Source organism: Patiria miniata, unplaced genomic scaffold, assembly GCF_015706575.1.
Source record: "Patiria miniata isolate m_02_andy unplaced genomic scaffold, ASM1570657v1 HiC_scaffold_6, whole genome shotgun sequence".
Lineage (NCBI taxonomy): Eukaryota > Metazoa > Echinodermata > Asteroidea > Valvatida > Asterinidae > Patiria > Patiria miniata.
The window spans coordinates 4,141,663-4,163,856 of record NW_024037073.1 but is presented as its reverse complement, the minus strand read 5'-3'; the positions used below and the strand labels follow the sequence as shown (position 1 = coordinate 4,163,856).

At 39.5% G+C, this 22,194-nt stretch overlaps 1 protein-coding gene across 1 annotated transcript in view; it reads left to right on the top strand.

The window, feature by feature from the left end:
- Window positions 1–11,400: 11,400 nt before the first annotated feature.
- LOC119742745 (polypeptide N-acetylgalactosaminyltransferase 16-like) overlaps window positions 11,401–22,194 on the top strand; it is a 52,045-nt gene continuing 41,251 nt past the window's right edge. The window contains exons 1-3 of the mRNA XM_038218918.1: window positions 11,401–11,424; window positions 13,377–13,543; window positions 17,027–17,128. Coding sequence (XP_038074846.1) covers window positions 11,401–11,424; window positions 13,377–13,543; window positions 17,027–17,128 — 293 coding nt within the window. The remainder of the gene's footprint in view (window positions 11,425–13,376; window positions 13,544–17,026; window positions 17,129–22,194) is intronic.

The following is a 22,194-nucleotide window of genomic DNA, read 5'->3' as shown; positions in this document are numbered from 1 at the left end:
ATTTATGCATGCAGATATCAGCCCATGGATGTTCGTGAATATTGGGACCTTTTACATGTACTTTCATGCGCACATACTTGTAATTTGAGGGGTGAATAAATTAAAATGTATGTAGTAGGTTTGCTTGTAGATGTTGCTTAAATTGTACAGCAGTTTGTTCAGGAAACCGTAAAATTCAACAACAAAAATTAGACACAAAAAAAGAGTCCATTTTTCATCAATTTTTAAAAATCTCATCCAATTTTTGTCAAGGCTAGGCTCTGAACATGAAAATGCTATAAATCTCCTAATTAATGATTTATGTCTACATCATCTCCTTGGCTTATTATTGCGTGCGACAACCGTGAATTCTCAACATAGACAAGAGTTCTATTATGGTTGTCTTGGTAACAGACCCCGTGAATTGCCCAATTCTTCCCATGGGAACTTGTTGCTGGGGGGCTGATTGTTCCATCGCTACAAAAGAATGAATGGCTACGGGTATTCATCATTGTGAATGTTACCACAAAGCAGCCCGGGTAAAGTCAAAGGAGCAATGAAAAGAGTTTCACAATTGACAGTAAAAAATGTTGTACAATAAAATATATGAATTGTATGAAACTAAATGGAGTGCAATTTTTTTCTTTTCTCCATTAATGACTATTGAATAAATCAGTGCTATTTCCATGGGCGTCGCGAGGGGGGGGGGGCACTTGGCCCCCCCCCCCTGGAAAAGCCAAAACAAACAAAAAAGGAAGAAAAAGAAAAGAAAAAAAAGGAAAGGAAAAGAGGCGCGAAGACAAAGTGGTGTAAATTTAATGAGTTGGGGGGGGGCAAAATGTCCCTGCCCCCCTCTAAAACTGATAAATCAAGAATGTGTTGAGAAATACAAGCATTTTTTGGCAAAAATATTTTTGCCCCCCTCTAGAGAAAATCCTGGCGACGCCCATGGCTATTTCTTAAAGAGGTTGTGGAATGCTCGAAGACATTTCCTTCATTTTTTCGGGTATATGTAGCCTAAGGTGTGATGAAATAAAAACGACTATTGTGTCTGTCATGAAATGAGTACAAAAGGTACTTTTGAGAGCTGTTTTTCAGGTCCTGTTTCGTCGTCGTTGGGGGCAGTAAACAAAACATAGTAAATCGTAATAAACAGGACTCGTTTATACTACGCTGCATCGGGAGTCCTGTTTATTACGTCACGATTTACTATGTTTTGTTTCCTGCCCCCAACAAGGACTTTTACACAAATTGCACGTTCGGGTCGAAACAGGACCTGAAAAACAGCTCTCAAAAGTACCTTTTGTACTCATTTCATGACGGATATATTAGTCGTTTTTATTTCATCACACCTTAGGCTACATATACCCGAAAAATGACGGAAATGTCTTCGAGCATTCCACAACCTCTTTAACACCTGAGGGCGCTCACACTTAGTACAATTATGTTGTCAGTTGCAATCAAATCTCTTTATACATGTAGTTCAGGAATTATTTGTAAAAGTATGAGCATAATTGTACAATTCAGCTCACTAGCAGTTTTTGTAACTTCCCCATTTAAATTTGAGGAAAGATAAAAACTGAAAGAATGTTGCATACTGACGCCACTTTTTTTCATCACATATTATCTCAATGAAGGTCAGTCATTGCAAAAATGTTGACAAGACATGAATCTGGGACTGAGAAACATTTCCAATTTGTTAGAAAATACTTTCTCGACTCTCGATAGACTATGTACACAACCACAGAAGTGGCGTCTTGATACTGCATGTACATTCTTTCCAATTTGTAGTTAGTTGCGCTATGAAAATGTACGTGTACGTAAACATATACAATGTAGACACACAAAGGAGATGAAAAAAGTCCCTATTGGCTCCGTGCCAGGTACCCCCTCAATGTTACGAAGGGGAGAGTTGGACGAGACCATGGGGGAGACATTCCAACGCATTGATTGATGCTCACGTGGCTTTAATTGTGCATACATTCATGATTCAGATAAGTTGCGCATACTCCGCGCCATACGTACGCAAACCATCACGCGTACGCGGTGTGTCCTCTATTGGAACCCTCAGAAATGGTCAAAAAGTGCCCTCTCTTGTTCATGCACGGAGCCCAAATTGTTTTGTCCACAGATTCCCTCTTGTTTGTAAAATTTATCTTCAGTTTATGCATGTACAATGTACATACAAAAATGATTTGGACTCATGAAAAAAAAACAGTTGTGGCACTTTTTGCAATAAAGTACATCCATATATAGCTTTGTTGTTGCAACCATTTGCTTTAGGTGACAGCGCTCTTTCAATCATGAATATGGAAATTTGCATCAGCATACAAATTAAAACAAAGTCCCTAGACACCTGAAGTGTGGCAATACAGAGTTTGAAAGTGATAGTAACTTGAACACACTCAGAAATGCATTTCACATTATAGTCTAACTCAAGAGCCCTTTCAGTTTGAGCGTGATAAGAGCTTCGTGAAAGAAGGCAAACGATGTTAGTATTCTGCAAAAAAAGAAGAAGTGGTTCTCACTGGACAATTTCAAGTGCATGTAGCGCGCCTAGGGGCATGAAGTTTAGGGGCATGAATCCTGGTGGCTGAAAATCCCAGTTACAAGAGTCCCTCACTGGGGACCACAATAACCTTTTACAGGGTTCCAGTTGAATGCATGGTTGCCATGGGGGGGGGGGGGGAATACTGGCACCATTTTTGCCAGTACAAAAGAGTCTATACCTGAACACTTTTAACAAATTGTCATTACTGAATCTATTCCGAACAGAAATTCCATTTCAATTCAACATTCGTGTACGCATGTTTACACTCTGAAACAACTACGATGTACGTGTCCTGAATTTTTGTACGTGTGCTGAATTATAGGCTTTTTTTAATTAGTAAGGAGAAAATGATGATTACAGTGTATCATTTTCGTACGATAAGAAAACAAATCAACCGTGTGCACATATCAACATGTGAGGCATGCGACGGAGGTGGATTCAGGTTACACGCCAATTGCCTGTAGGAGTAATTATGAGACCGCTGTGTACACGTGTACACAGTATCTGTAATATCTTTTATACAAGTATGCAATCAGGCCCAGCTAGACTGTCGCAGTGCAGAGTTCAGATTACATGTGCCACTGATGATGATGATGATGATACGAAGATGCGTTCCATGATAGATGCATGATCAGGCCCCCAGACCAGATTTGTTGATGAGAGAGTTGCGCGCCGCTTGAGGTGAGCTGACAAGACTCGGGTTGCGATAAAATGAACCCGAACACAGTCGTTCGTTATCCATGTGCATGCAGGCCGATCCATTTCAGGTTTGAGAAATGTTTCTTGCAGTCCCTACAGATACATCCCCAAACCGCCCTACCTATTACTCCCTGCACCGCTCCAAACAGCCTGAGCACTGTGTAGTTTTATGGGTTCTTCAGGTTGTGCTGGTACAATGTATTTAAGGTGCTAAGGGTTAATGCATGACCTTTAAAAAACAGTTTCAGCTGAGTGTGATTTTCTGTTGGACTGTCGCAAACTCATCAGAAATTAATGAGGAAATGTTGATCAAAACCAAAAACTTCTTGTTCTCCACAACCAGGAATTGTTTTGAAAGAAACCGTTTTCATTCCGTTATTCCTAAGAGCCGTATTTACCAATTAGAATCCATGAACGACATGAGTGGATTTGGAAGGGGAAAAGATCTCTATAATCTTGACTGCCAATTAAAAAAAAAAGGGTTTAGCGTCCGAAGAGATTTTATACAGGTCTCCGATGTTGATTACTCCTTTTTTATTGATATTAAATTGAGGCTAAAATCCACTTTTCTCCCCAGTGATGTTAGAAATGGAGTTCCTTTTGTCTGTCTTCCACAAGATGCATTCAATCCATTTCTAACAAGTCTTTTTGTCCACAAGATTTAAAATAGGATTTGCCAGATTTTCTTGAAAACAAGTTTCTCCAGGTTACCTGGGACAAGCTGAATCCTCTTAAAACCCCTGGGGGTATACAAGCCTGTGGACCACCCTGTAATCAGCTCTGTCCTTACAGTGCAGTAAAGCTAATCCGGTTTGTAGAAAGCCCCATCTTTATTCCCACTGTTATCCGATTACATCTTGACTGGCCGGTTAATCTCTCACTAGCCAGGGATTGTGAGAATTGAGCTCACCTATCAAAGGAAGATCATTAGTGTTCAGACAAATTGAGACAGTGATACAATGATTGGCTAAACCACCCAGAAGAAAGACAAATTGGCCTCACACCGAATCTTTAAACAAAAAACGCATATTTCTACTTTGGCACCTATTGTTTTTTGTTTTTAAGTAACCTATATTACCTATAGAAAGCTATTTTTTATGCTGAAGTACATTTTAAATTTTGAAATAGAATCTTAAAATAGATTTGACCTACAATTAAATCATAAGGCCGAAATAACCACACGGACAAAATACCTGTCTGGCATTTGTTTTTACAAGCCTTTTAGAATTGGGCAGTTTGCATGGAGTGCTGCAAATTGGCTTTAGATAACCAATCTAGTGTTGAGTTTAAGGTGCAGTGAGCAATTCACTTTATTTCTGCTACCTCGTGCTGGAACAAAATTGCACCCTAAAGACCTAAAAATGTCTATAATTTGGGAACTTTGAATCTAAGCTTTAAAAACATATATTTTGATTTTCAAAACCTATTAGAAAACATATGTTGATGAAGAGAGGCAAGTGCTGTGAGGCCTGCAGATATCCAATGTAACCACTGATCTCTATAGGACTGGCTGACAATGCCCACGCTTTGAAGCAATCTGTCGCCATCCTGGGTCACCCACGAAGCACGGGCAATAAATGCAATTTTTTTAAGGGGCGTTTGTTGGTTTTGGATTTCTTCTTCAGAGTTAAGTGAATGCAAATAAGAATCAAGTATTTTCTGACCAGCTTTTGAGATTTCAAAAAAAACCTTATTCCTAGGACTTGATGGCCAACATCCAAAGAATACTTAAATTCAGTTGTTGTTTTAAAGTGGAAAAAACCCTTAGCTGCAGAACGCAGGTGTCTAGAAATCCCTTCGTGATGTTTGGGGATCCAAGATTATTATTATTATTATTACTGATGGTTTATTTTGTATCAATATAAAGAGACATTGCAGTCAGGGGCTGAATGGCCTTTCTTTTTACACATCAATAAAAAGGTTAAGATTTATACAATGTACATGACTTAAGACAGTATATAAAATTATAAGTATAAATCGTCGGGTGCCCGGCAGAAGGGCATTTGAGCGCTCTGAAGCGAAAATCACTTTCAAGAAAACTGCATTGAAAAGCTCCAATGTTCCCCAGCCATTATTATGAAACCAATGTTCTCCCAAGCGAATTAGAAACTATAGTGGTATATATATACATCACACGTATGAATCATAATTTTGGAACAATTTGTGTAAATTTCCGACGGAAATCTTTAAATTTCATTAAAATAGAGGCAGTTTTCTGCATATGCCCTTTTGCTGGGCGCATTTATGCCAGTTGAAATTAAATCACCCCAAAAAAACATTACAACGCTGATGAGAACAATGACATGCTAATAAATCATGGGATCAACATGGACAATGGACACGAATTTACCTAGACACCAAGATGGCAGATCAATTGTTTCACCTTCAAGGCAACATTGGCCTATTATGTAGCAGCCAGTCCAGGGACTGAGACCACTACATGCAGCATGTACCGTAGCAGGGTTGCCAACTTTAAGAGTAAGAGCTGAGAGTGAGAATTTGGCGATGGAGCTTGATCAAAATTATTCATCATGCTAATGCGAGCGGGAAGTGGGAGGCCCTAACGGCGTGGGTTCGGGGGCCACTTCAGGTCCCCGAAAAAGTTTGCATTCTAGACGCTCTGTGGTGCGATCTGATGCAATTTCTGACCACTTTAAAGGGAAAATACAACATTTGCAAACATCAAAAAATAAAACTACCAAATCATTTTGAAATACCTTGCTGGACTGGAGTGAATGACAGTGTAAAGCATCCTGTAAAATCATGGCACCTGGTAATACTGTAATTTTCAAGAAAAGTGGTATTTTTGTATCAATTTCCAACGCTGATCGGCCGATCAGCGTTGGAAAAAACTGGGTTTTTTTTCAAATACTGGCCCCAGTTGACCATCGCACTTGTTTGCAATCGATTACACACCTATGAACGGGTACAAGCCAGCTAGACTGGTTCCCTGACCTTACAATTCCCCAATGTATGTAAACTGCTCTGTTTCTTCTTAAATGGAGTCAGGGAACCAGACTACAGGAACATGATTGTTTTTCTTGGTTTTTATAGCAGTTTCCAACCCAAAACCTCAAAAAAGTCAGTGTAACAATATTTGCTATATATTTCCAACCCCCAATTCCATCCATTTCTGAAAATTACAGCAAAAGCAAATGATGTATATTCCCTTTAAACAATTTTTTGTGTGCAAAAGATCATCATTTAAACATCCTTTTTGAGTTTTATTTTTTTTTTTTGGCGTGAGAAATCCCGTATGCGCATGAGAGCGTGAAAACAACCTAAAATTCATTAGTCTTACGCTCAATGCGTGAGAGTTGGCAGCCCTGCATATATACAATGTATAGCCAACAGTTAATCTTAAAGATGAATGTCATGCTTTGGAATGAAAGTGTCGTTGCCAAGGACATTCATTCCTGCTATGACTTTGTGATTCATTTCTTAATGATTGGCATTTCTCTGAAAGTGATCCTAAAAGTTAAGCATGTTTACAACAGGAATGAGTACAAAGCGCAGGGTGAATCATATAAATGCCAGTGCATTCATAATTCACATTCTATTTTAGTAATTATACCCAAATGACCTTCACATTTTATGGAACCCAATTAGGATGAAATTTGTCTTTAATTTGCTATCCTTTCAGCCAGCTGTGGTTGTCAGCTTTGCACATCTGCATGCAGATCATTTCAGGATTTTCCCCTTAACAACCAAAACGGATAAATACACAGTAATGCATGAAAATCAGTTGGAAAGGTTTGAATCAGTTTACATTCAATGGATTATTGATGTTAAAGGTCCATCAGAGCGCAGCCCCAAATTAGAGGAATTTTGCAACCCACGAAAGAGTTGCGTTTGTTGCATTTGTCAAACGGATGGGCCACTGCCTCCTTTAACAACAATTTTAGTATTTTGTACCAAACAAAATTCAAACCTCTCTGAACATGTTAAGTAGGCGAAAGATTTGTCAAATTTTTGATGGCGCGTATATGTGTTCAAATCAGGGTCACTGTTGTATGAAAATTGATTGATGGCTTTCTGAGGTTGTTATGATTTTTTTCCCCAGCATATTATGCAATAATATGCAATGATTCTTGAGTTGAAATTTGGCAAGCAGTTTTGTTGAGGGTGGCGAACCGTGTATTTCTTTTGATTGGGGTTGGGTAGGGCAGTTATGGTGCTCCATATGTGCCATCGGCATCGCTTTTTTGGGCGTCGAATTTTTTAAGCTCTGGCAGGGATCGATTTGATAGATTTCATGCAAGACTTTCATAGCGTATTGTGCACTTGCACTTGTTTCAATGGGTTGGCCTTTTAGTTGTGAAAACATGTTTGTTTTGTTTGTGGCCAAAAAAAATTGTTAATGCATATGGCCGCATTCAGTAGACCAGCGTCTCTGTTTGTGTTGTAGCTATCTCCATCTGGCTGTCCCTTAATATGCGCCATGTGAGCGTTTGGCCTTTACGAAGGTACTTTCACCTTCATCCCCCCCCCCCCCCCCCCCACCTCAGAAAGGCATCGTTGACCGTAAACAGTATCGATCTCCTCTCGTCTCTCTCCCACCTTGGAGGCCTGATGGAGGAATTCAGTCTGCCTGTGAAAAGCAGCTCAGCGAAGTGGTCAGGGAGAACTGGTTTAATTTGGTTCAGGTGTTTTTTTTTTCAGGAGAAAATGACATGGGCACAACAAAATAAATCATATTTATGGGGAAGGCTGTCAGATTTGTTTGTTGACAGCTGGTGGGTACATGGGCAATCCGTACATGCTTGCAACCTCGGGGTCTTGGGAATTGTGAGTTGGACATTGGGATAGATTTGCACAAAAAAATCACCCTTCTTATGATGTAAAGTCTAGTATAATTCAGTTCTCTTTAATCCTTTCACTCACTTGGCATTGTTGCTGGGATGCTTCATGTTGCTGGGACGCTTCATTATGCCAAATAATTACGACAGTATGAGGCGGTTTAGCTGTAAAGCCCGAATTCCTGCAAAAGAATGCAAATGGCAAATTTGATTTTAAGGAATTAAGTACTTAGGAATTAAGTATTTAAAACAAAAATTTGTAATGGGGTAAAATGGGGACAGTTGCAACCAAAAATGAATACAAAAATGCTGGGCAATCTCGGAAACTACATTTACTGGTATATTTAGCAAAGAATTAATGCATGTCATTTCACAGAAATTGTATGCGTACGTAAGCAGCAAATTCTGAAGGTATGTGTGTACTTTCGACTCCATGCAAGCTTCCCATCCAGCCTCAGTAAGAATGTCCCAGAATGTACATCAACATGGAATGCATACATTCCTGCATGCACTTCCATCCTCCGCCCCCCCCCCCCCCATGAAAAATGCAGGACCTAAGTCTAATATGGTACGTGCTGTTTTGTTGTACCAAAAGTAGACCATACATGCCTATCTGCTCCGTTCACAAGTACCCCCTCACCGGCAAAGAAAGTACAGGGGTTGACCGACCGACGCCATCTTGCCTGACTGCAATTTTGCCGCGACGCGCGGCCACCACTATCACTGCGTGTACATAGTACAACTGAATCCCTTGGTGTACGTGCGTCACACACAAGGAACGGTGCGCGTCAACGAACGAAATGTCCCGCCCATGGGACATCGTTGCTAGGTAAAAGGGCGCCCTCTTTCGTTGGGGCACGGAGCCCATACAGACTATATCACATAAGTTTGTAAAGGAAATTGGATGTTGTGGTCACATGATGCCAACTTTCAGCAAATGTTCTCTTCTGCACTGCATGCGTATCTGTTGAAATATGAATGGTTTAAAAGTGTTGACAACTGTTAAAAACGTGGGGAAAAATACATGTAACATGCAAAAGATGCTTAAAAATTTGGGTTGCCTGTCAGTTGCCCGTCGGTACGACGTCATAGCTGTGATGTGGTCTTGTTACCAAAAAAATTCCAAAAGTCCAACTGCGTTCAGTGGGAAGAACGAAAAACATGTTGCTTTCCAGCTTCCAAACCTATCAATGTGACGTCCCGCTGAGATTAGATTGAAGCTGTGAAAACCACGCTCAGACAATATAACTCAATAAGCACCGAGAGACTCAGACTAGAGGGTGCATTTAACAAGGTAATCATGTCACGCAGCAGCGGCTGAAAAACGATCGATACATTTAACTGCCATTTGACGTGTGAGCTTTTATCATGCTGTTTTGATGTTTGTATAGGTTAATCACGCATCAACTCAAATTGGGGAATGGTGTTACAATGTACCTTTGAAAGTGGCTCTATAAATGTTTTTGTGTTGGTGTTATTTTAATCGACCCAAAAGTAAGTAGCAGGCACTTTTCTGAGCAGCGCAATAGTCTTGCAAGATTTTTTTTTTAATTTCAATTGATTTGTTTGAATGTGGATTCAAGAACTTCACTCGGTCTTATTTTTGTCATGCATGAGACATACACATATGTTTTAACAAGGCTTTATAACATTATTGAGTTGTGTCGTTTTAAAGTTACAATCTACCGGTACATGTATGCATAATTTACATTTATATATGTATCCACTTAAAAATAATTGTAATTTTATCACTCTTTCGATGCACATTTGTGTGCAGTTTGTTTAAAAAAAATAAATAAATAAATAAATAAATTGATAGAGAATTACCTGCAGGAAAATGTCAAAAGCTGCATTTACATTGAACCTAATTAAGAAGTTATTGGGAGTGATTGTTAACATTCCATTGTGTTATTCTACCCTACATCAGCACTTGGATTAATTTCTGGCCGCAAAAACTTTTTGGTTCATAAAACTAACAAAGTAATTCTTCTGCGACCCAGTTTGCCCTGTAAAACTTACCACTGCTGAGCATAATACTTACAATCAACAGTCAACACTTGACAATTTGGGAAGTTTATACAGGCTGTCCACACTGCATTTAACTTGGTGAAGTTAACAACAGTTTCTCTATAAGTTTTACCATAGTGATGCTAACCCAGCTTTAGCTCTTTTTTACAATAACGTGTAAGTAAGATTTCAGGCTTTGCATGGTGGAGAAACTAATGAATGAAAGGTTTCCGGAAACACCATGTGCGAATGATTTCTCAACTAAGAGAATGGTTCTGAAAAGAACCAGCTAGGTATAAAATCTTGAGTTTATACCTATATGAGTATAAGCTAGAGTTTATACATCTGGTTCTTTTCAGAACCATTCTCTTAGTTGAGAAATCATTCGCATATGGTGTTTCCGCAAACCTTTCATTCAAAATAACGTGTATTTTTCTTCCAAAATGCCTTTTCTGTACTGTACCGGTATGGTATGTCATGATGTAGAGCCCATTGCAATGTATGCAGAGTTGCCAACCATTACTCTTTTGGAGTAATTATTAGGATTTTGAGGCATGTTACTACTCTTGAACATTCCAGCTGTCCTATACGCCAACATTGTGGTTACTCTGAAAAGTACTGTGGTTACTCTTAAACTTGACTGTTGTCCTATGTATTTACATTAGCATTACCCTCTGCAGGAAGAATCATTACTATTTTGTAGTCTGTAAAGTTGGCATCCCTGTGTATGGCATACTGTGCCTTTCTAGATGATATTACATGAAAGCTTGAATACCGTATACCATTTTGGTGACCCATTGACTCCTTTTGGATATATCTGAAAACACAAGTCTGAAACAAAACAAAACCCAAATTGGCACGATAGCCCCTAGATGCACAGCAGTGTCCAGGCAGGAAGGCCTTGATTAGAAGGCCTGTCCATGTGCCACCCAGCCTGTCTCCATGCTGGCTCCTAGGCCATGGACAGCTGACCTTGTCAATTAGTGTTTGTGACTTGTCAGTTATATGCCTAATTGTTTGTCATGTCAAAATCGGGAAAAATTGGGGTTTTTTTGTGCACAAACCCAAAACTTTTTGGGTGAGCATTGGGCTGTCATCCCCAAACCCAAAACTTTTTCGGGTGAGCATTGTGGGCGTCGTCAACAATGCGTTCATATGTCTCTCTTCATTGGTCGCCCCCTATTCTTCCATTTCACCGTAGCGGGAGTACAACCGTTTCCCTTGCATCACTTTAAGGGCAATTCCACGGTTACTCACGTTACGTTTTCGTAACATGAGTAACCGATTTTGTGCGTCTTGTTTATCATACATTTTTCTGTATGTCATCTTTGGTGCTCAGGTAGGTCTAGGTCTACTCTATTAACCATGGGGATCAACCTTTTCAGTAAGGTAATTACAGCCCAAGGAAACTCAAAATTACATCAAAAATGTAACGTGAGTAACCGTGGAATTGCCCTTAAGATGTTTGAAGTATGGAAAATGGGTACATGTTTAACTTTGCTGACCTACAAAAAAGGGGGCTAAAATCTTGAATGATGTACATGTACTGTAATAACCTGGAACTTTGTCCAGGAGTTTTATGGTCAAATTTACCATGAGCCAGTTTTCTTGGGTGCCATAGATTTTACTGTAATCTACATTAATCCATAGGATGCATGCCCCATTAAGTACATTGGCCTGTCCTTAAAGTTGATAAGTCTCAGACTTCAGGCTTCATTTTTGTAACATGTTGTGGATATAGATACATTTTCTTCAACTGAAACATCAAATTCAGTGTCTGCGATAAGAATCCAAAGGTGGAGACCAAGCCATGATTTCCCAAATGGTCATCATGTTTATGGGAGTAATCTGTCCACACCCTACGGTCCTGCTACAGTTAGAGCATGATTTGTATTTACTGATATGCCCTCTGCCAAGGCTGCCCTTTAGTTTATATCAGTTGACAGTTTATCACTTATTACTTTGATTTATTACTAGGAGCCTTCTGTTATTTGACATTAAACTGTCATGGGGAAGGGCATATGCCCAGAAAGGGGGGGGGTCCTCTGTTTTAAACTACAACAGGGGCCAAGTTTACTAGGGCTATGCCAAATGTACCAAATTCCTGAATATTTTATCATCCGCCGGATCTTCAAAAAGCATTTTTGTATACTGTTATGTTGTTTTAAATATTCAAAACAATTGAGTGGTCTTGAGATGATGGAAAAAGTCTGTTACGTTCTTTTAATCATACATTGTGAGTTACATGGTTTTATTGTTTGTCAAATGGTACACTTTGTTTTGAACAAAATCCACTTAACACGCATGATTTGAGACCTGCCATGAGAAATATAAGCTCAAATTTCTACTGCTGATTGCTAAACGAAATGTTACTTTTTCTTGCTCTGACGGTTCAATTTTTATATCGAAGTCCTATACCATTAAAACAAAAGTAAATACGTTGAAACTATCAGGTAGAAATAAACATGTATAACAGACACGTAATGTCGATTTCTGACATTTCGTTCTTCAGCATTAGGTAGAAATTCACAAATTATTGAGGAATATTTTGGGGGAAAAAAGTCAAATTTTGTTTCTGTTTTCAGCCTATCCAATAGCAAAACATCCGGAAATTGCTTTAAAACAGAGCCATGTATTTTGTTTGATATTAAAATGTGCGGTCCGTATTGGCATATTCAGTATTTCTTACAGATCATATATTGGCTCAATGATGAAAGTGAGGTCAGTTCAATTACTTAAACTCTGTAGCGACGTCGCCAGCGTCCCTGGCGATTCGTTGCTGGCGCTTCAGCAACAACTACAAACTATGTATAAGATGATCGAGCGTCAACTTTTTAGTCGCGCAACCACCGGCGCGACCAAGGGCGGATCCAGAACACAATTTTTTTTGGGGGGGGGGGGCAAAAAAAATTTGGTCCCCCCCTAAAGTGGGTCAAAAAATTACGGGGTGAGGTTCGAGGCCCGCTTAAGGGCCCCGAACAATCTTTGGATTCTAGATGCTCTGTGGTACGATCCGAGGTAATTTCTGGCCACTTTAACCAATGTTTTTTTAGGAAAAGATGGTGGTGTACTCATTGCCTGCCTTTATTGCGACTTCACATAAAAAAAAAAATTGGTTTCGTTTTGAGGGGGGGGGGGGGGGGGGGGGGGCGCCATGGCCCCCTTTGGGCCCCCCCCCCTTGATCCGCCCTTGCACGCGACTGACTATAAACTGGCCTTAACTTGGTTCAAATGCCAGTGACAATATTTGTTTGTTACAAGAAATCCAATAGTTTAGGCTCCCTCAATCTGCCTGTCATAAAAAAAACCTGTTTTCTTTACGTTTCTTAACTGTGTTTCAGTATGAAGTATTCCAAGTACTAAATTCTGGAGTGCTGGACGTTGACACCTACCTCAGGGACAGCAGGGAGGAATCAGGGGAGGATCCTTACAAGAGACACGCCTTCAACCAAGCAAGGAGCGACAGTATACCCATCGATAGAAACATTCCTGACACAAGAAACTATAGGTGAGCAGTAGCAACACATCAAGCAGTTATTCATGAGGGGTTTGCCCAAAATTGAAAATCAAACTGAAAATTCAAAAGAGAGAGGGCGGGACATCATTTAACGCTTGGGGCGCTGTTCTTGATACACACGAAGACAATGTGTACTGTACATAGCTGCGTGGCCATATTTTACAGTGAAGGTCCCTGAAGAGCCCTTTTACTGTAAACTTTACTTACATTTAATAGCTAAGGTAAGTGTTCGTCTGACCGCTTTATTTTTTTCGTTTATTTAGGCCAATTATTTTTTTTTTTAAATTGTTGGTCATCCGGGCGTTTTTAGAAGGAAGGAGGCGGCCCTTTGACTGTTTTTTTCCCCCAATTTTTTTCAAGATGGCAGATTGATTCTTTTATTTTCCTGACTCTTATGCTGATACTTCAGTGTCCAAATGTTGAAAATGTTGCATACATAGCTATTATTTTTGCTGGAACAAATTAAAGACAGAAGATATTGCAAAATATGATTTAAAAAAAATTAACAAGGGGCGGATGGGAAAAAATTAACGCAGCGGGCGGGCACAAGAAACTGGTTTATATGTTTACTTGGCCTTACCCAATGCTGGAATATAAAGTGTAATAGTAAACTAATACACATTCCAACATTCAACATTAATGTTACGTTAATCATTCATCATCACTCAGTCGGTCTCAACACAGTATGTTTATATTGCAGTGGACCCTCAAATCAAATCAAAAAAATATTCCAAATAACGTATAAAAATTGTCATTTCTAGAACATTGAGCCAATTATCGCCCACGCATTTATCCTTCCAGACAGAAGTGTTGGGCCATTAGGAAAATTTTGTCCAAGGGAAGTGTCAGTCTGGAGCTGCTGCAATGGCTCAGTGGACAGAACTACTGCAGGATTTTGATAGCAGGGTTTTATTGCCGTTGGGGCATTTGCGTTGAGCTTTCCTTTCAGTTTTCCGTATAGTGTTTCTTTCCTTTTCGTTTTGTTTTGCATGTTTATTTTAGAAAGCTGTTTATTCAAATGGTGACAAAAGAGCCGGATTGTCTAAAAAGAATTTAATAACTAGTTTCAGTTGTTATTTCTAAACAAATGAAATTCATATCACATTCAAATTCATATCTAGAATTTTTTTGACAATTGGCAATGGTGGTAGCATGTTTCTGGATATGAAAAGCTTAGTAAGCACATGCATTGGTATGTACATTGTAAGTCTCTCATATCTCCCCCAAATGAGCCCAGAAGTTAAAACTGAGCACGCTACATTGAAGCACCAAGTAGACTGTGAAGGAGAGGAATGGCGCGTGACGTAGAAGCTTGGCTCACTGTTGGGAGATGGTGAAGATGTCGCCCATCATATAAGCAGCTAGACAATGTAGCATTCCACAAGATGAAAACACTATGGCTACGGCGTCATCATGTGAGTGAGGAACTCTGTCTGTGCCTCTACAACACGTTCGTGCTCCCTGTACTCCTCTACAACATGGGTACCTGGGGCCTCACTCGAAAAACAGAACAACCAACGGGACTCATTCCACCGAAGCCAATTATGACAGATCATTGGCATGTGGTGGCCACGTCGCATCTCCAACGAGGCACTCTACCGTCGCTGCAAGTGTGGTCCACTCAGCATCAGGGCCCTTGAAGCATGCTGGTGACTCTTCGGCCATTTCCTGCAGCAACCGAGAGATGTATCCATTCATAAATTCATCGACGAGTACTTCGGCACAGAAGCAGGCATGGAAGGCCCGCGAGGATGCCCTCTCACCAAACTACCAAGCGTTCTGAAGAACAACCTGAAGACGGTAGGCAAGTGCCTACACAACACTGCCAATTTAAAGCTGCTGACAAAGGAGGAGTGGAAGGCGCTAACGAGAAAAAACGTCAAGACGACAGAAGCAAAACTGACAATTTTTATGACAGCAACATTAAACACCCCCCCCCCCCCCCTCCCCGAGTGAAAGTTGGAAAAAATCACTTGGGTGGGACTCGAACCCACGACCTCCTGCTTTCTAGTGCAGACGTCTTACCACTCACATTTAGATGTTGTTGATACAAAGTATCCTTTTGACCCACAGGTTGAATTTCATCACGAGGACAGATTTTGGGATGGCATTTGGATGGGGATGTTAGAAAGAAAATGTATCCTGCAAAAACTGCTCTGAAGTTAGACATACTGAAAGGCAAATCTGATCACTACATTGACAGATAATTTAAAAAAACTGAATTCTTCTGACAGAAGGAAATCTGTCACTTACGTTTTCACAGAAATCGGGAGTCCCACTTTCAAACTTTGAAATTTATTTTATTGTTCAATAAATTTCTAAATGGATACTAATCAAATGAACCACAAAGGGATACTGATGTCATTAGTCTGTAAAATATTGATTCTGATTCGCAAAGTTTCTTCATGGTTCCAAGCCAACATGCTGTCTTTTAATTCTACCAAAAGGAATTACATGGTTTTCAGCAGATCTACAAATATCCCTGCTACTTCACATATTTTCATACAGGACACTCGTATTGACCAAGTTCACTCTACAAAGTTTCTCGGTGTTATTATGGACGGCAAACTCTCCTGGTCAGCTCACATCTCTCATATCTCCAAGGTTATCTCCCGGAACACTGGCATTATTTCTAAAATGCGTCACTTTCTTCCAAGCGACGTTCTTTTCTCACTTTACAATACCCTTATTCTTCCTTACTTAAACTACTGCAATATCGTTTGGGCTCATGCACATATTCTTCTAAACTCTATTCACTAATTGTCATTCAATCTGTACTCACTCCCTACCACGCGATCATACTGCACATCTTCTTGTCAAATTACACACTCTCACCCTGCCTGATGTTAATAAGCTTCAAACTGGCTTTTTCAAGTTCAAGTTTACTAATAATCGCCTTCCTGATACGTTTTCTTCTTTCTTTACTCCAGTTAACGTCATTCACCACTATCACACCAGATCACACAGCAACCTATACATATACATGTACCTTTCATGCGCACATCTCATTACAAGAACAGACTTCGCTTCTACAGCCCCAGTCTTTGGAATAGCATTGGCCAATCAATTAAATCCAAAACCTCTGTGGGTTCTTTTAAGAATTCTTTCATAGAGTTTCTTATTTCCCAATATGTATCATAGTTTTGTTGTTTTCCTTTGGTTTGTTCTCCAGTATTGCCACCTCTCTTGCAGTTTTATGTTTTTTTTCCAGTTATTTTTCTTAATTTATTTCTGGTCAGCTCATTTTGTCCTCTTGTTTATGTTTGTCTTTGACTTAATTAATCAACTATTTGATTATTTCATGTCTTTGTTCTCTTTTCTAAAGGCACTCCGCTACAAGCCTTGGCTTATTAGGATTGTGCCTCCACAATATCGTATTTTGCTTTCTGTTATGTTATTGTTTCAGTATGGAAATAAATGTAATATTGAATTGAATTGTAATATTGAATTGATTTCACTATTTGTCTCTTACAGGTGCCAAAGTATAAACTATGATATTGAAAACCTTCCACCTACATCCGTCATTATAACATTCCACAATGAGGCCAGGTCAACATTATTAAGGACTGTTGCAAGGTAAGACCGTGCAGTATATCCAAATGGAGCAGTTTCAAATGTTTAGTTCAAAGCCGGTTAGGGGCCTAGGCCCAATTTTATGGCACTGCTTAACAGTTAGCTGAAAAGTTGTGCTCACCATAGCAGAAAAGTTGTGCTAACTTATTTCACGGCATGGATTTTTTGCTTTGAGGTAATTTGAATTGATTTCACTATTTGTCTCTGTGCTTACTGCTTATGGTCTCCATGAAATGTACGGAACCTCCGTTAACGTAAAATCGCGGAACCTCCGTTAACGTAAAATCTTGTGCTTAGCACTAGCAGTACCATGAAATTGGCCTCAGGATTGCTGATAATAACCAAAACGAGCATCAAATGTCCAAAAAAACCTTCCAGAATTTGAAATTAGACAAAAGCAGAATTTTTTTTTTTTGGTCCTAATTGAGTAGCCATGTTTATTATATGCCGGTTTTAAACACAAAACCACCCAAGTGATGAGCTTTCAACAAATAGGAATGGGTAAACTGTCTCAGGTATATAAGGCCCCCCCCCCCCCCTCCCCAGAAAAAAGTCTTCGGTTTTTGGTATGGAGCTTGCCCCAAAAGTGGTGTGGTGACGCGGCTTTTTTTTTTTTTTTTTTTTTTTTTTACTTTTTTTTTCTTCAAATGTCGGCTGATGACTGCAAATGGTGCCTGACTAAATTTAGTGCAAAATGTGTGGGAGACCAGATAGGCCACATAAAGCTTATACTCGATTGTAACTAAAACATGTTTAAATTGTGCAGCAGCAGGATTCCAGTCAAACCAATGAGTTTGGTGGTTTTGAGACATCATCTTACATTAAAAAAAAACCGTTTTAATTTTGCCGACGCGCATGACTACGGCAAGGTGCGCACAGACCAGAAACCGGAGACTTTTTGGGAGTCTAATGTATGAAGATTTTTTTTCAAGTTGAAGAAACAGACATACAACCAATTACAGGTACAGTGTATTGGACCAGCTTGATATAGGCCAGATCACATGCCCATCTGTCAACAAGAGATCAGGTAGAATTGATGGCCTAACCCCTCCTAGATCCTTCAAACGCCCACCTGGGGACTTGAGAGGATTTTGTGGGATTAAGGAACGGGATTGTGGGCTTGGTTTCTTTTGAAACGGGACTTGATGCGTTTTGATAATGCAAGCCCAGAGAAAAACATACTACGGATTGGTTTCCTTCACAGTCGCGATGGTGGATTGGAAGAATCAGGAATGTTATTTGCCAAAAAAACACAAGAAAGAGGAGTAATGGTTACAAGATCTAGAAGAAGATATTGATGATGGATATTTAAGAAAATGGTTGAAAAGTAATTTTATTGTTGTTTTCAAAGACCATCTACTGTAAATCGTGACCCAAGCTACATGTACAGGAATATTGTAACTCATATACAGGCATAAAAATTTTCAAATTTTGCTTGAATGCAGTCTTTCTGAATATGAGAGAAAGACATTTATCAGTATAGAAAAAAAATGCATCTTTCAGACCTTTCATTCAATTTTCAGAATTTTTTTATAGGCAATCTCATCCCTGCAAATAGAGGGAGGTCTTCCAAATAACTGATTTCAGGTTGCAGGCCAGTAAAGAAATTCCCACACACACCAATGATAAATACCTGCACTTAAAAAAAAAATGAGAAAAACACTCACAGCTCACCAAGGTGTTCAAGACACACATCAAATTAAAGGCTGGATCAACCATCTGTTCAATTTATGTGGGGTTGACCGATGACTTTTGGGGATTTTTCCCTCCGTAGATGATTACCTTTTCAAAGCAGTTCTGAGGTCATTGCCATCTTGGAAATGATCCACCCACTCCATTGCAAAATGAGTGACTTTCCGATCCAATTTCGTTCACATATTCTCAGCAAATTAAATTTCCAAGTCTGGATTAGACCTTGGACCCTTGCATGTTGCAAACCTCCAAGTGCAAGGGTCGCAAAACTCTTATTAAAGGTAGGGTACAGATCAGCTGTCATTTGTGCATTTTGTTTTTGTTTGGAAAAAAAATGCTCAAAATCTCAAGAAGGGTGCTTAACAACTAACCTGATGAAGTTTTAGCTCTGTGAATGCTGTATATTCTGAGAAAACAATATTCTAGGATCTCAATTTCAATTTGAAAGTTGCTGAGTCCTGTTTTGAATTGCGCCCAAAATCAGAGTCCGGGACATATTCTTGTTCAGCTGATTGCAGCTACGGGATGTCATGCACTGAACCAATGAATAATATTAACTGCGTGCACGCAACGTCAACGCTTGCGGCATCCGTTCAAGGATTCACCGAATCACAAACCAACTTCTAACGGAAATTTCCAAAAATGTGTCACTTGACGCATCTTTGGTAATGGCCTTCTTAAATTGTTTTCTTCAAAATGACAGCATGCCAGAAAGTAGAATTTCACAGGGTGTTTATTGCTATGCCCATCTTTAAACCAAACAAGCTTTTCAATAATAATTTTGTCAGTTACTTTTTGGATAGCTGCAGTTGATCTACTCTAGCTTTAAGAAAGGAAACTGAGTGCATTCGAATGGGGATTTGGTCGGTGTGGCCAATTTTAGGCCTATTTACTGGTCTGCAATCGTCAATGCCAGGCTGAAGTTAGCAAGGATTTTGTCAATTTGTTGACATCGCTGTGCACAACCCACACCATCGGTCATCTGTTGTGCCTAATCCTATATACAGAAACACATATCGTGCGACAGTTGTGAAGATGGGGAAAACATTGTGTTGTTCCGGTACTTGTGAATGCTAGATTCCATAGCAAGGTATAGAGTTAAAAAAAACCAACACTTTGAGTGGTGCTGATTGGGTATTGTGTGGTTGTCAGCGATTTAAGAATCTGTGATTGATACCAGTCGTGCCCTGTTCTGAATGGCCATTTGGTGGGATGGGGAGTACATTATCTACTTGGGTTTGGTTGCTGCTACAAAGTCACCGTAAGTGACTTTAAATTAGAGGAATTTAAATGAAGAAATGCCTGGTGGATGGAACTGGAGTGGTCTTCAAGTGGTTATTTCATTGGGCACACTATTCACTTTGTGGACTACATGTCAAAATTTGCGGTCTCACAGTTATAAGGCCCCAACCTCATTCCCATGGGTACGATCTCGCTGCGCCATGTTGGTTCCCATCATGCCTTGTGCGATCTTAACCCCTGGAATTTTGTAATTTAAATAGCCACTATTTGGGAGATTTAAAATAGGACTGCAGTCGATGTGTTTAATGCCAACGCAGTGCTTTCCATTTTGAAGAATCCAAATTTTAGAATAAATTCTTTCAAAGATGAGATTTCGACGTTGCTTTGCTAAAATTTATAATGTGCGTACCTCTGCTGTCGTCCATTTCCAACACAAAAAAAGGGTTGGGTTTTTTTGCGAAAAACAAGGCTTCCAGACTTTCCATATCGTAGAGGCAGTCTTGAAAACAGTGTTCGTACGTGACGTGACATGAAGGAGATTGAATGCAAGCAAATGTGTGCAGCCTTCGAAATCTACACGCAGTACCTCTTTGGGTAGTCAATCAGCGTCATTTTTGCATTCTACACGGCCAGGTGTTAGTGAAGGAATGCGCACGCAGCCCATGTAGTCCAGGTTAATATGACCCCTAATGCCAAATTTTGTCCAAAGGTCCTTATTTACAAAATTTGGTTGAGTTGTCAATTAAGCACCCCCAAAACAGCAAAACTTAGCTTCAAATATTTTTACTTCAAATATTTTTTTTCTAACTAAAACTTGAGACAAATAATTGAGCCAAAAGCCTTTGCCAGATATGTTTTGACTGCTAAGGACCTTTTAGCTTTCATTTTATGAATTGTGAAATACAGTTGTACAGTGTACAATGTAAGTGGGCCTTTTGAAAATGGGTCATTCTATACATTTAATTATGAATAGCAGACTATCTACCCAATGTATACACCCCAAAAAAATAGAAATGTCATTATTGATGATGCTTGAATGATAAATCACCAAGAATCGTTACCAAGGTTTACAACAATAGGGACAGCAAAAAGTAACATTTTGGACCCTACTTTTATAGAATGACCCACCTACCACAAAATGACAAGAGAAACATAATATTCCCAGTCACATGCATTTGCACATGCACATATATGTTCATCGTCTGTATTCACATCATTCCAATATTCCCTTGTGACTTTAGTGGATATGAATGATTACTGTGCATCATGTCTCTATGCTGTCTGGACTATATTCATTGGAACAGTTTTGACTTCTTTTGTAATGTCCATGTATCATGGCAACAATAACAATCCAGCTGGCAGTTCAGTATTGTAATTAATTGCTTCTTCACAGTGGCGTAGCAAGGTCATTTTTATGGGGGGGGGTAAATTTTTGTTGAAAAGGGTATTTGCACATCCGTGGTGAAATATAGACACATTTTTTTTTACGGACATGTGGCCTCCGTAAAAGCAACAAGCGAGCCCCCCCCCCCCCCCTACTATCTATCGATTGGGGCGCTGTTCAAAAGCGACTATTATGCACACTAACGGAAAATATATGGTGCTTTTCAGGACAATACATGTGTGAAATTTAACAAAAAAAGGCACCTGGAACGGCTAATGACACAACAAAGGCCATGACTTCTTTTTAAAAAGGGCCCTTATTTTGACCAAAAAATGGCACTTCTTAAAAAAAAAGGGCACTTTTTACAAAATATCGGGAGTAAGGGCTGGTGAAAAAGAGGCCATTTTAATGGAAAAAGGGCAGTCTTTACAAAATATTGGGGGGGGGAGGAATAACCCCCTTAACCCCCCCCCCTCCCCCCAACATTACATAAATCTGCCACAGTTGCTGTCAAATATTGGCAGAAATTTGATTGCAATTGGCAAAATGAAAAAACTTCTTCCAGCCTTCAGCAGTGAGTTTAGAGTTTAATTTATTTCACATACTTGTTTTATGCAGAAGAAGTCTTTGGAATCAGTTACTAACTAACTGAATCAGGTCATTTTTGTAAACGCTATTAAAGCTGTCTAATGAGAAGAGACAACCACAGATATGGACCCTGAAAGTAACAGATTGGACGCCATTATCATTG